The sequence below is a fragment of the Neomonachus schauinslandi genome, chromosome 5, assembly GCF_002201575.2.
Source record: "Neomonachus schauinslandi chromosome 5, ASM220157v2, whole genome shotgun sequence".
Lineage (NCBI taxonomy): Eukaryota > Metazoa > Chordata > Mammalia > Carnivora > Phocidae > Neomonachus > Neomonachus schauinslandi.
Genome location: NC_058407.1, coordinates 60,381,034 through 60,396,258, shown reverse-complemented (window position 1 = coordinate 60,396,258; position 15,225 = coordinate 60,381,034). Strand labels below are relative to the sequence as shown.

General features: G+C 43.6%; 1 protein-coding gene across 1 annotated transcript in view; it reads left to right on the top strand.

Moving 5' to 3' along the window:
* Positions 1–2,415: 2,415 nt before the first annotated feature.
* The window catches only part of SP1 (Sp1 transcription factor), a 49,493-nt gene continuing 36,683 nt past the window's right edge, over positions 2,416–15,225 (top strand). Inside the window, exons 1-3 of the mRNA XM_021686704.2 lie at positions 2,416–2,502; positions 3,558–3,712; positions 4,091–5,606. Of these exons, the coding sequence (XP_021542379.1) occupies positions 2,496–2,502; positions 3,558–3,712; positions 4,091–5,606 (1,678 nt within the window). The 5' untranslated portion in view covers positions 2,416–2,495. The remainder of the gene's footprint in view (positions 2,503–3,557; positions 3,713–4,090; positions 5,607–15,225) is intronic.

Genomic DNA, 15,225 nt, shown 5'->3' with positions numbered 1-15,225 from the left:
ATTTACTACTGAGAGGGAGACTAGGAATCTACCTTTTTATTTTTTTATCTATCTATTTATTTATTTGATAGATTTTCATTATTCCTATTTTATACATGAGGAAGCCCAGAGAAGTTTTGTTTTTGTTTTTTTTTAAGATTTTATTTATTTGAGAGAGAGTGAGAGTGAGAGAGCGCACATGAGTGGGAGGAGAGGAGCCTGATGTGGGGCTAGATCCCAGGACCCTGAGATCATGACCTGAGCTGAAGGCAGCCACTAAACTGACTGAGCCACCCAGGCACCCCTGAATCTACCTTTTTAAACAAAGCAGCCAAGCGTTTGGATAGAGACTGTTTGACATTATATTTTGAGAAACTTTGATCTAGGGAGATGCTGTTGTGATTTGTAATGTAATGTGATGTTTTATATAAAAGTACACAAGAGTATGATGCCATTTGAGCTGTCCTAGAAGTTAGAGATTTTTTTTTTTTTTCAGGAGCTAGAAGGGAACAATACAAAAACATTACAAAAATTATATATATAATTTTATTAAGCCCATTTTTATAAATGGTTATACCAGGCATGCTTTATTCATTTAAGAATCTATGGAAGACTTGGGGCACCTGGGTGGCTCAGTCGTTAAGCAGCTGCCTTCGGCTCAGGTCATGATCCCAGGGTCCTGGGATAGAGCCCCCGCATCGGGCTCCCTGCTCGCCGGAGAGCCTGCTTCTCCCTCTCCCTCTGTCTGCTGCTCTTTCTACTTGTGCTCTCTCTGTGTTAAACAAATAAATAAAAATCTTAAAAAAAAAAAAAAAAAGAATCTATAGATGACTTTTTGTGGGACTATTCTGGACTGGAATCTGGCACTACAACTTACTAGCTTTGTTGAGTTTGGGCCAGTTATTTCCCAGCCTAAATTTCTTATAAAATAGGTAACTTCTCTAGTACCGATATTTTCCTTGAGCATGACACAAAGAGGCAGAATGTTTAACTGACCTAGGCACCTAACACAGCAGGCATTTAACAATCACTTCACTTTCTTCAGGGCCTACGCAAAGGGGCAGAGGCCTGTTTTAGGGGGGATCCAGGCTTTATTATTATTATTATTATTTTAAGATTTTATTTATTTATTTGACGGAGAGAGAGAAGAGCAGGGGGAGAACTCTTTATCTTGCCATCCTGCTTTATGCTTAGACGGTATTTACAATAAAGGGGAGAAACAGGAAGTGGCTTTTAGGACATTGACTCTGGGAGGTTCTCCAATGTCTTTTAGCCTCAAAGACCAACTCTTGAAAAGTTAACCCCACAAAAATTAAGTAGTTAGCACTTTTTATCTGGGAGAAGTTAATAAAATGGCGTTTGCTGGTCTCACAAAGCCCTTGCGAATTGTCAGCTCGGTACTAACTGTATGAGCGCGTCGCCAGATTTCGTCGTGCACGCACCCACAGGGCTTACACCCACATTCAGAGGCATCCGCCTGCCTGCCCGCCCAACCCCGGGAAGGGTGAGACTTAAGAGGTACTTTTAAGAACGGGTAAGTGAAAGCTCAAACGAGCCCTGGTGGCGAGGTAAAACTGCGCACCAACTGTCTTGGCTCTGACACTTGTTGAGCAGCAGAGCTCCACTGAAGCATGCCACCTAATCACTGTAAAGACGTCCCCTGAAGAGGGCCAAAATGGCGACGGACTCCTCTTGGCACAGCCCTGCTCCCTCCCCCCAGGACCGAGGCTCTAGTAGCTCCCATTGGCCAAGTTGGAGGCGGTGCCTGGCTTCCTTCGCCACCTCATTGGACTGAGTGACTGAGGGAGACGCCAATTCTCCTCTGCCCACTCCAAAATCCCGCCCTCAGAGTCCATTCAGCGTTTAATTGGCTTTTCATTCACGTCAATTTGCGTTCTATCGTGTCTTTTTTCAGTGTTAATCCAATCATAACTTTCTTGGCTGCCCGCCTGATTTCTGATTGGTTTTGATCAGCTTCATCCTATCCCATTTCTGCCTACTTCTTACCGCCTCCCACCGGGGACTTTGCCCAGGCATGTCCAGGGTTCTGGTTGGTCGTTGTTCTGTCATTCCAATCAAAGTTCTTCCTATCCCTACCGTTCAGGGAGCCCGCCTGGCAGTTAACTGGTTTCTTTCCAAGCCTATCATCACTAGTTCCCGCCCATCGTCACTTCCTGCGTCTTTCATTGGCTTTTAAAACTGAGAGGGCGGCCTCCTTGGGCGGACACCAGGCACGCAACTTTGTCTTACACGCCTTAGAAAGCAAGCGAGTCTTGTCATTGGACAACCTACCCGTCTTTCTTCTGCAAGTCCCTCCTTTCTCCCTCCCTCATTGGGCGGGGCAGCAGCTAAGGGGCGGAGCCTAGGCCGGGCTTGTGGCGCGCTGCTCCCTCCTCCTTACCCCCCCCCCCCCTGTCCGGTCCGGGTTCGCTTGCCTCGTCAGCGTCCGCGTTTTTCCCGGCCCCCCCCAACCCCCCCGGACAGGACCCCCTTGAGCTCGTCCCTCAGCTGCCACCATGAGCGGTAAGGATGAGTCCACTCCAAGCTTAGGGGTGGGAGGGGAATGAGGGGGCGCGCGCGAGGGCCGACCGGGCGGTCCCCGCCGTGAGGGGGGGCGGGCGGGAGGCGGCGGCGGCGGCCTTGGTCCCGCCCGGGGCGGAGGGAAGGGAGGGAGAAGGGGCAGTGGCGGGGCCTGCGAGAAAGAGGGGGATGGGCCGCCCGCCCCGGGGGAGGGGGCAGCGTGGCCTCGCCCGCCCCCTGCCCGCCCCGGCCACGGGGGACGGGCCTTACCCCCCACTATTCGGCCGCCCGCCTGAGGCTCCTCCCGCCGGGGGCTGGAGCCGCGGGGGCGGCCCGAGCAGTGCAGGCCCCGCCCGGGCCAACCGCCTCCCTGGTCCCCCCTCTGGGGGCGCCCCCCGCCCCAAGGCCCCCCCCTCCCCCCGTAGGTTTCCCCTCCCCCCCACCGTCCCGCCCTTTCCACGCCCCTCACCCCGAAACCGCCCTTTCCTTCTAGGGCCCGCCCTCTGTCCGCCCCGAAACCTCCAGATTCCTAAGCCCTGGACCCCTTTAGCCCCTTAGCAGTATTCCCAAATGTTTCCCCACTCACACTTTTTATTTGTTCTTTTCCCTTTTCCCCTCTTCTCCTCTTGGTCCTTTTTACACTTGAATTTTTCTCTTTCTCCATATCCTTTGACCCTAATTTTAGCAAGCTTTCCATCCACCCACATGTTGTTTTTTGCCTTACCTATCCTCCTTTTTTTCACCAGGATAATTTTTTGTATCTTGAAATTCTTTGAACATGTCCACCGCCCCTCACATTTCCTATGTGAAAAGTACATTTTTAATGTTTTCTGGGTTTAATTTTGTGCAAGGGAGAATTGAGGCCCAGTTTTAGCGCTACTGTGTTCTGGATGTCCTACAACTGCCCTTTCTCCACTCCACTTTTTTTTTTTTTTTACACTAGTGCCTTTCATCTTACTGTTAATTATTTCTTTTTCATCATAGTGTCCTTTACTCCTCCTCACCTTACCCTTTTCCTTCCCCCAGCTTTAAGTTGTTTATCTTTTAATTCTTTTTAGACCAAGATCACTCCATGGATGAAATGACAGCTGTGGTGAAGATTGAAAAAGGAGTTGGTGGCAATAATGGGGGCAGTGGTAATGGTGGTGGTGCCTTTTCTCAGGCTCGAAGCAGCAGCACAGGCAGTAGCAGCAGTGGAGGAGGAGGAGGGCAGGTAAGTGATGATCAGGACAGAGTGGGGGAGAAGTTAAGAGAATGTGGATATTCTTAGATGATTGTCTTTTCACAGAAACATTTTTAGGAAGGGGCTAAACCCTTTTTTAGCTAGGGAAGTTAGCATAGTGAGACAAATGATTGGCAGATCCCCGAGATGAGGATTTCAGCAGTATAGATAGGTCAGCTATTTCTTTCTTTCTGTGTTCCTTCCTTCCTTCTTTCCTTTCCTTTCCTTTCCTTTCTTAGCTTTCTTTCCTTCCTTTCTTTCCCTCTTTGTCTGCATTGTTTTGCTGTTTACTTGTTTTATACTGCCCCCTGGGCTGGCAGCTGGGTGTCACTAAACTAACTCCTATCCTCTCCCTTATTTTCTGGCCAGGAATCCCAGCCATCCCCTCTGGCTCTGCTGGCAGCAACTTGCAGCAGAATTGAGTCACCCAATGAAAACAGCAACAACTCCCAGGGCCCAAGCCAGTCAGGGGGCACAGGTGAGCTTGACCTCACAGCCACACAGCTCTCACAGGGTGCCAATGGCTGGCAGATCATCTCTTCCTCCTCTGGGGCTACCCCTACCTCAAAGGAACAGAGTGGCAGCAGTACCAATGGCAGCAATGGCGGTGAGTCTTCCAAGAATCGCACGGTCTCTGGTGGGCAGTATGTTGTGGCTGCCACCTCCAATTTACAGAACCAGCAAGTCCTGACAGGATTACCTGGAGTGATGCCTAATATTCAGTATCAAGTAATCCCACAGTTCCAGACCGTTGATGGGCAGCAGCTGCAGTTCGCAGCCACTGGGGCCCAAGTGCAGCAGGATGGTTCCGGTCAGATACAGATCATACCAGGTGCAAACCAACAGATCATCACAAATCGAGGAAGTGGAGGCAACATCATTGCTGCTATGCCAAACCTACTCCAGCAGGCTGTCCCCCTCCAGGGCCTGGCTAATAATGTACTCTCAGGACAGACTCAGTATGTGACCAACGTACCAGTGGCCCTGAATGGGAATATCACCCTGCTACCTGTCAACAGCGTTTCTGCAGCTACCTTGACTCCTAGCTCTCAGGCAGTCACTATCAGCAGCTCTGGGTCCCAGGAGAGTGGCTCACAGCCCTCCACCTCAGGGACTGCCATCAGTTCTGCCAGTTTGGTATCATCACAAGCCAGTTCCAGCTCCTTTTTCACCAATGCCAATAGCTACTCAACAACTACAACCACCAGCAACATGGGAATTATGAACTTTACCACCAGCGGATCAGCAGGGACCAACTCTCAAGGGCAGACACCCCAGAGGGTCAGTGGGCTACAGGGGTCTGATGCTCTAAACATCCAGCAGAACCAGACATCTGGAGGCTCTCTGCAAGCAAGTCAGCAAAAAGAGGGAGAGCAAAACCAGCAGACGCAGCAGCAGCAACAAATTCTTATCCAGCCTCAGCTAGTTCAAGGGGGACAGGCTCTCCAGGCCCTTCAAGCGGCACCATTGTCAGGGCAGACCTTTACAACCCAAGCTATCTCCCAGGAAACCCTCCAGAATCTCCAGCTTCAGGCTGTTCCAAACTCTGGCCCCATCATCATCCGGACACCAACAGTGGGGCCCAATGGACAGGTCAGTTGGCAGACTCTTCAGCTGCAGAATCTCCAAGTTCAGAACCCACAGGCCCAGACAATCACCTTGGCCCCAATGCAGGGTGTTTCCTTGGGGCAGACCAGCAGCAGCAATACCACCCTTACACCCATTGCCTCAGCTGCCTCCATCCCTACCGGCACAGTCACTGTGAATGCTGCTCAGCTCTCCTCCATGCCTGGCCTCCAGACCATTAACCTCAGTGCGTTGGGTGCTTCAGGAATCCAGGTGCACCAGCTTCCAAGCCTGCCCTTGGCTATAGCAAACGCCCCAGGTAAGGCTTCCAATCTTTTACATTAATTTCCAGAGCTAACTAGCATCTTAACTGAAACTGTTGAGTCTAAGGAAGGAAATAGAGATTTTTGTGGGTAACAGTTTCTAGAGGGCAAGTCGATTAGAGAAATAGCAATGATTCTATTTAAGTCATTTGGAACCGACTTAACGGAAACTTTTTTTTCAGTTAATCTTAGGAGAAAGGAGCATTTCTGGGCAGTGTCCCTGGGGTCACTGTACTTCCAGCGCTTTTGGTGCTACAGAACAAGGGTCAGCAAATTTTTTCTATAAAGGGCCAGATAGTAAATATTTTAGGTCTTGTGGGCCACGTAGTATTCTTTTTTGTTTGTCTTTTTACAACCCTTTAAAAATGTAAACCATTCTTACCTCGAGAACTTTATTTGGGCTGCAGGCCCACCGCTTCATAGGATGAGAATTGATTATAAACTTGACCTATTTGTAGGACAGTTATTAAATAATCAGGTATTTCTTATGAACTGTAACTTTTTTTTTTAAGATTTTTAATTTATTTATTTGACAGAGAGAGGCACAGAGAGAGGGGGAACACAAGCAGGGGGAGTGGGAGAGGGAGAAGCAGGCTTCCCACCGAGAGGGGAGCCCGATATGGGTCTCGATCCCAGGACCCTGAGATCACGACCTGAGCCGAAGGCAGACGCTTAATGACTGAGCCACCCAGGCGCCCCGAACTGTAACTCTTAAGTGAGGGAAAGGTGATATAGCGGGTTCCAGAAGGATTTTCAACAAAAAAAGTCACATAGTTAATCTCTAGTTAGCTAGAATATCCTACTCTCTGAGCAAGCTGGTTAGTTAAGGTTTAATTTTTTAAACTTCTAGTTATTGGGGCGTCTGGGTGGCTCAGTCGTTAAGGGTTTGCCTTCGGCTCAGGTCATGATCCCAGGGTTCTGGGATCGAGCCCCGCATCGGGCTCCCTGCTCAGCGAGAAGCCTGCTTCTCCCTCTCCCACTCCCCCTGCTTGTGTTCCCTTTCTCGCTGTGTCTGTCAGATAAATAAATAAAATCTTAAAAAAAAACAAACAAACAAACTTCTAGTTATCTTAAAAGTAGAATCTGTCTGCGTCCCCTTACACTAATGTATATTTTCAGTAAGCTTCCTACGTGATTCTGGTACTTCCTAGCTAGGAGAACCACTTCCTAGACTGCTTTTATTTTTTATTTATTTATTTATTTATTTATTTATTTAAAGATTTTATTTATTTATTTGAGACAAAGAGAATGAGAGACAGAGAACATGAGAGGGAGGAAGGTCAGAAGGAGAAGCAGACTCCCCACCGAGCAGGGAGCCCGATGCGGGACTCGATCCCGGGACTCCAGGATCATGACCTGAGCCGAAGGCAGTCGCCTAACCAACTGAGCCACCCAGGCGCCCTAGACTGCTTTTAAAGTAGCGTATGGTTAAGGGAGGGGAGAGAAAGGGAGAGTAAGGCCTGAAATGGAGTGGGGAGGTGGAGTTGAGAGGAATTAGGAATAAGGAGAGCATTGAAGGGAAAGAGTCCTCAGGGAAGAGGTATGTATTGGAATGTATGTTGAATCAGTTGACCACAATATTCAACTATTCATTTTAAATAGTGTTTCACTGTTGGTTAATTTGAGATATGTCCATTTAAAAAAGCGGACGTCTATTTAGAATTTATTTTAAATTCTGTGGTGATGGAGCTAATCTTTAATAAAGAGCACAAGATTTTTTTCAAGATTTATTTATTTGAGGGGGGAGGGGCAGAGGGCGAGGGAAACCCAAGCCAACTCCGAGCTTAGTGTGGAGTCTGACGCTGGGCTCAGTCTCGTGACCCTGAGATCAGACCTGAGCCAAAATCAAGAATTGGACTTTTTTTTTTTTTTTTAAGATTTTATTTATTTTTGACAGAGAGAGAGAGTGTACAAGCAGGGGAAGCAGCAGCAGAGGGAGAGGGAGAAACAGGCTTCCTGCTGAGCAGGGAGCCCGATGTGGGGCTTGATCCCAGGTCCCTGGGATCATGACCTGAGCTGAAGGCAGACGCTTAACCATCTGAGCCACCCAGGCGCCCCAAGAATTGGACACTTTAACCCACTGCGCCACCCAGGATACTATAGATTTTTACATTATTGCATGATATATAAAAATTATGATGAGAAATAGTTTAATATCACCAAACTTAGTTTTATTGGAATATATGTGGGTTTATGAATTGTTTATTTTTATTGTAGAGTTCTCTTTTCATTTAGATTGGTTCTTATATAAAAGAGGATAACGGGCGCTTGGGTGGCTCAGTTGTTAAGCATCTGCCTTCGGTTCGGGTCATGGTCCCAGGGTCCTGGGATTGAGCCCTGCATCAAGCCCCGCATCAGGCTTCCTACTCCGCGGGAAGCCTGCTTCTCCCTCTCCCACCCCCCTCTGCTTGTGTTCCCTCTCTTGCTGTGTCTCTCTCTGTCAAATAAATAAAATCTTAAAAAAAAAAAAAGATAAATAGACAACCATATTTCCTGCCTCCTGCAGTTTTGGAAAATGGTGGGCGGGAGGTCTGCTCAGGTTCCTAACTTTCTTACATTTTTTTCTTTTTTTAAAGATTTTATTTATTCATTTGACAGAGACAGTGAGAGAGGGAAGACAAGCAGGGGGAGGGGGAGAGGGGGAAGCAGGCTTCTCGGAGAGCGGGGAGCCCGATGTGGGGCTCGATCCCAGGACCCTGGGATCATGACCTGAGCCAAAGGCAGATGCTTAACGACTGAGCCACCCAGGCACCCCACATTTTTTTTTTTTTTTTTGGTTAAGATTTTATTTATTAGAGAAAGAGAGAGCTTAGAGAGAGAGAGAAAGAGAGATCATGAGCAGGGATGGGGAGCAGAGGGAGAAGGAGATTCCCCACCGAGCAGGGAGCCTGATGCGGGACTCCATCGTAGCACCCTGGGATCATGACCTGAGCTGAAGGCAGATGCTTAACCGACTGAGCCACCCAGGTGCCCACTTTCTTACATTTTTGAGGTGTGTTTAAAATGACTACATTTTGAGCCTTAACAAGTTAACAGTTTTCTTAATGATTGGGAGATCTTAGAATAGAAAGAGCTGGAAGGGACCTAAGAAGTCATCTAGTACAACTGCCTTATTTTCTAGATGAGGACATTGAGTTACAGAGAAGCAGTTAAGTAAGTGGTGAGACTACATACAAGTCAGCTAGGGCTTGTAATTAGTTCTTATGTAAGGCGTTACCTGTTAGTTTTAACTTAGGATGTGAGAAATCCTTTAGATTGTTAAAAATGTTTTAGAAAAGATATCTGCTTCTTTGAAGTTTAATGCTCTAGATGTGGCAAGTGTTTCATAGGCTAAAATTTATGGCTGGCCGTAGAAGTGGGAAAAGTTAAAACTAAACAGCAGCCTGGAAAATTAGACACTTGCTACATTAGCATGTTTGTTTTCTCTTTGCTCTTAGGTTGTATCCAGCAGTTTGCTCTTCCTCAAAGGAAAGCAAAGCTGTGGGATTGTTCCATTTAGTAATAATTTGGATCCTTGCAAATTTCTAAAAAGGTTTGGAACTTAGGCTTTAGAGAACAGTTATTAGGCACTCTCATTGCTAAATCATGCTCTGGGGAAGTCTGCCATTTAATATGTCATAGGATAGGGCTACCTAGCTATTATGGATGGTCTCAGAGCTCAAACAAATGCATGCCTTTCTGTGAAGTAGCAGCAGCTTGACATTCACTAATGAGAGAATGAGTTTCTGAAAGGCCATTTTGTGAGTTGAGATTGGTTGCCTCATTAATAGTGGTTTCCGAAGAGAAAAGTTTCCTCCTTTCTGGTTGGTCGTACTTGTGCAACATTTTTCTCCCTTCAATTGGTCAACTTTATCCTTAATGAAAGATAATAAAATCATTTCCTAGAAGCTTTAGTGCTGTTCATCTGTTGCCTGGCTGCTAAAAAATGTCTCATTTTACCCTCTTTTCTGGTATATAGTAATTTTACTGGAAAAACTCAATCTCTTGGCAGTATAATGTTGTAGAAAGAGCCTTGGATGTGAAATCATCTGTAGATAAGTGGATAGATACGTAGCACTCTACAAAGTGAGACATTATTACATGGTTGTGGAAGACTGCAACTTCCATGGTGTTCACTTAGTCTGTTTATATTTATTATTTTTAAAAACCATCTTTTAGAAATTGTTTAAGCTCTCCTGTTGACTTTCAGGGTTTATTTCTGTTTGCTGAATACACAGGCAAAGGCACAAACTTAGAACCAAAGTAAGCCAGCCATCTTAGTATCCTGTGTTTTTTATGGCTCAGCCCCTGGTGGGTGGTAGTGAGGAAGGGACCACCCAGTAAACTGAGTTTAGTTTCCAGACAGTGAAATGATCTATGGGTTCTGAGGGTTTTTTTTTTTTTAATCAGCAGCTTTTTTTGTTCTTAAATCAACACTGTTTCCCAGTTATCAGCACTCTTTCCTCTCATTTTGTAGTTACACTCTCACAGATCTTGTTTTTTTCCAGTTTAAAGCTTCAGGTTTTTTCTCAGACACTGCTGTGTCCTGAAAACTCTTCCACCAGGTTGGGGGGGGGGGGGGGCAGCTTTGAAAGACAGTTTGTATGACTTCGTGGGAGTTCTGCCTAATAAAGAGTTCAGGGCTAGTCTTTGGCAAGAGAATAGAGCATATTTCCTTGATGGCTATAATTCACTCAAGAAGCAAATTTCAGGCACTAAAAATAAAAAATTCACATCTGCTTGGTTTTATCGAGGTCAGGAAAATGTCTTCTCTTAGAAGTTAAGTTGAATGTGATACCAGAGTTAGTTTGCCAACGGTGTCGCTAAACTTGGGGTCAGATTGCTGAGACCTAATTTATTAAAAAGTTGTATTTTAGACTAGGGTATTTGAATACTAGTGACAAGTAGGTTTAGATGATTTAAATGTGTTCAGAATTATTCTTTTGCAAAAGATCATTTGAGAGAATTTTTTCTTTTAAAATAATATGCTTTATCAAATACAATGTCAAATGTTTCTGCATCATTTGCCTTTTTAATCTAATATTTGTTTCTGAAGGTGATATTAGTGCTTTTAACTGATTTCAATTTTAGTAGAAAAAGTCTCCTTTAAAACCAAGGTGGATTCATTGATTTGAAATGACTGAGAGGACAGTCCTCGGACCTTTTCAGTTGCTCCTATTTATTCATTCCAGTGGCTTTCTGTAAATGACGTCATTGTTAAATCACATTGCATTGTGTACTGTGGCCATTTTAGTTCTTAATTAAATAACGAGCACAAGGGTGCCTGGTGTTTCAGAAAAGTTTAGTATCTGTTTTGTTCTTTTATCTTCCTTTTCTTTTAACTGTTCCACTTTGTAAGGTAGCATATAAATGTTGCCACTGGTAATTTAGTTCTGCTCATTCCTTGCTTCTAATTGTTTTTTTTTTTTCCCTCCTTGGAAATGTTTTGGGATGTAAGATGAACATCTGTAGAAAAGCTTTATTACATAATGCTTTGTAAGTTACTTACTGGATGTCTGTAAACGTTAATAGATAATATTAGTTGAAATTTTCTACTTTGCTATTTGTTTTTTATATTTCTTACGGGTGTGTCACAATAGTGCTATCCCTTCTTCTAACATTTAACATTATTATTTAGGTATTTAGGTAACATTATTATTTAGGTAACATTATTATTTAGGTGTGCTGAAGTGTTGTTTTAAGGTGTATATGCCCACATTATGACTATATTGTTGATACTATGCTAGGTTTTAATAATTGTTTTCTCTTAGAAGACCCTGAAAAAGTGTCCATAGAAACTTTTTTTTTTTTTCTTCAGAGTTGGTTGCAAATCTGGTTTGTAATTTGAATTTGCACTTTTGCTCCAGTGTTTTTTAAACTGAGTGGCTTATGGAAAGTGGGCAGTATTACTTGTTTGACAAGTTTGGATGTGTCAATCTAATTTACTATGAATCTTTCTAACTCTGTATCTATGTACAAAGTAAATAATAACTTAATTTTGAAGGAGTTAAGATATCTATGTCAAGACAAAGACTTTATTGTTAAGAGATGAGAGAACTAAGTTAAAAATTTATACATCTCTGAAAACTTTTTAAAAATTATTATTATTTTTTAAAGATTTTATTTATTTGACGGAGAGAGACACAGGGAGGGAACACAAGCAGGGGGAGTGGGAGAGGGATAAGCAGGCTTCCCGCTGAGCAAGGAGCCCTGATGTGGGGCTCGATCCCAGAACCCTGGGATCATGACCTGAGCTGAAGGCAGATGCTTAACGACTGAGCCACCCAGGCGCCCCTAAAAAAATTATTTTTATAGGAAAGCAAATATTTGCTGCAAATAATCTAAAAAAGCTTAAATGGGGGCGCCTGGGTGGTTCAGTCGTTGGGCATCTGCCTTCGGCTTGGGTCGTGATCCCAGGATCCTGGGATCGAGCCCCGCATCAGGCTCCCTGCTCAGTGGGAAGCCTGCTTCTCCCTCTCCCACTCCCCCTGCTTGTTTTCCCTCTCTCTGTGTCTCTCTCTGTCAAATAAATAAAATCTTAAAAAAAAAAAAAAAGCTTAAATGCTATTGAGATGGATCTTTTCAAATTATTCAGTATGTTCCTTGTTGAATTGACCCTTTTTGATGATTTAAGTTACAACTCTTTGCAAACATAATACAATTAAGTAAGACTATCAATGGTAATAGCAACTAAACGGAAGGTTGCTGGAGCTGGAAACCCTCATCCTCTCCAATATCCCCATTTTGACAGAACCTAAGGACTAGAAACAGTCAATGACTTGCCAGAGGTCACTGACCAAATTTATAGAGTAACAGATCTTTTGGCTTTAGATCAATATCCTTTTCCACTACACTACACTATTTTCTTACATGACCTTTTTTATTTTTTTAAGATTTTTAAAATTTATTTATTTGATAGAGAGAGACAGCGAGAGAGGGAACACAAGCAGGGGGACTGGGAGAGGGAGAAGCAGGCTTCCCGCTGAGCAGAGAGTCCGAGGCGGGGCTCCATCCCAGGACCCTGGGATCATGACCTGAGTCAAAGGTAGACGCTCAACGACTCAGTCACCCAGGCGCCCCTCTTAAGTGACTTTTTAAAAAAATATATTTATTTTTAAGTAATCTCTACACCCAGCATGGGGTTTGAACTCATAACCCTGAGGCCAAGAATCACGTTCTCTACTGACTGAGCCAGCCTCGCACCCCTGTTTTCTTTTTTTTCGCATTTTATAAGACTTCTCCCAAGTAGAAAAATGGATTTGTTTTTTTACCCAGGTTCAGTTTTTTTTGAAGTGTTACTAACATTTGTAGCCTAAGACAAGATAAAAGGAAAAAAGCATGGTTAATCAACTTCTTTATAAACTTTGTTATGAATCATAATTTGTTGTAATCAGATTAGTTAATTTGAATTTAATTTAATCTGTAATTAAATATAAATAATGCGATCAAAACATTAAGAAGGGAGGGGCAAGATGGCAAAAGAGAAATCAAAGACTTATAAGTCACTTTGAAAATGTGAAGGTCGGGGCACCTGGGTAGCTCAGTGGTTAAGCGTCTGCCTTCGGCTCAGGTCATGAGCCCAGGGTCCTGGCCCCACATAAAGCTCCCTGCTCAGCGGGAAGCCTGCTTGTGTTCCCTCTCTCACTGTCTCTCTCTGTCAAATAAATAAATAAAATCTTAAAAAAAGAAAAGAAAAGAAAATGTGAAGGTCAGCTGTGTCATATTGAAGTGTATGTGTAGAAGGGTATTACCCTTTCCCCTCCCCCTTTTTTTTTTTTTTTTTTTTTACAGTTAAGATGATGTGATGTGTTTTCCCTGACTGTACCTTTCGTACTTTTTTTTCCTGATATGCTTCAGACTTTTCATAACAAATTTTTATTTATTGTTCCTCATCTATTGTTTTGTTATCAGGAAATTCCCTTTCAGTGCCTGCCTTCTCTACCCACGACATTTATTTATTTATTTATTTATTTATTTATTTATTTATTTGAGATAGAGTGAGAGAGAGAGAGCACATGGGGGAGCAGAGGGAGAGGGAGAAGCAGACTCTACGCAGGGAGCCTGACGTGGGGCTTGATCCCAGGACCCCGGGACGCAGACGCTTAACCGGCTGAACCACCCAGGCATCCCTACCCACCACATTTCTGATTGGAAAAAAATATATTATCCTGACATACTTGTTGGGGATACAGTTTAACAACCCTTTGAGAGACTATATAGGGCCCAGTTTTGTCCAGGCCCAACACAGACAATGCATAATATATTTTTTTATATATATAATATTTCTTATGGTCACTGGTGGTATCTGAAAGTACTATGCTTAGAATTCTTTGGCAGTTTCTTGCACTCATGAAAAACTGTAATTTTATGCAGACTGTCTTAAAGAAGGTAAAAAGCTCATAATTCTGAAAACTGTATTTGGAAATTTTCCATATTATCAAGAACTTCTTTGTTTGGTTTGGTGTTCTCTTAACAGAATATCTTGTTGGCATTATCATGTTTTGAATGGCCTCCTTGTTAAGCCTTAAATGCTATTAAGAAATCCAGTAATACTCATGGTTCAGTTAACTCACATAGGCATTTACTGAACACCAGTATACTTAGTAATACAATTGCCCCCAGCAGGCTTAAGAGTTCGATACAAAAGTGTAACAGTGGGGGGAAAAAGTGTAATAATGACAATGGGTTCCAATTTTTGATGCCTTATTCATAGGCAAATTTAGCAAAATTTATTGAGCATTTATTATGTGTCAAATGTGCCAGGCTCTCAGAATTCTCTGAAACAGATAATGGTCCTTGCCTTCATGGAGCTCCAGTTGCTGTTGTGTTGTAGTTATATACACATAGTGCACTTCAGAGGGGAACAAGTTTTCACACTAATTTTCACACTGAGCTAATACTGAGAGTTGCAGAAAATATAAGAAATAATAGGGCCACACTATTTTGGATTTTAGTTTTCTCTTGTGGTATACATTATCAGGTTATTTATTTTTAATTAATATGTCATGTCCTTTAATATTTTATTAACTATTTGTACTTTTACTTATAATTTTGACTCAAGTTTTATTTTTTATTTTTTATTTTTTTTAAAAATTTTATTTATTTGAGAGAGAGAATGAGACAGAGAGAGAGAGCACGAGATGGGGGAGGGTCAGAGGGAGAAGCAGGCTCCCCGCCAAGCAGGGAGCCCGATGTGGGACTCGATCCTGGGACTCCAGGATCATGACCTGAGCCGAAGGCAGTCGCTTAACCAACTGAGCCACCCAGGCACCCGACTCAAGTTTTAAAAGCAGATGTGTGGAAAAGGGGGAAGAGAATTGCATAATATTTTCATTTATTTAATGGTAATTGTATTTTTGTTCATTATTAAATCCCTAGCATTTAAATATTTTTAGGGAAAAATTACTTGAAACTAAAGAATATGCAAAATGGTATAGTTTTTATTTTTTATTTATTTATTTAATTTTTTTAAAAGATTTTATTTATTGGGGCGCCTGGGTGGCTCAGTTGTTAAGCTTCTGCCTTCGGCTCAGGTCATGATCCCAGGGTCCTGGGATCGAGCCCCACATCGGGCTCCCTGCTCGGCGGGAAGCCTGCTTCTCCCTCTCCCACTCCCCCTGCTTGTGTTCCCTCTCT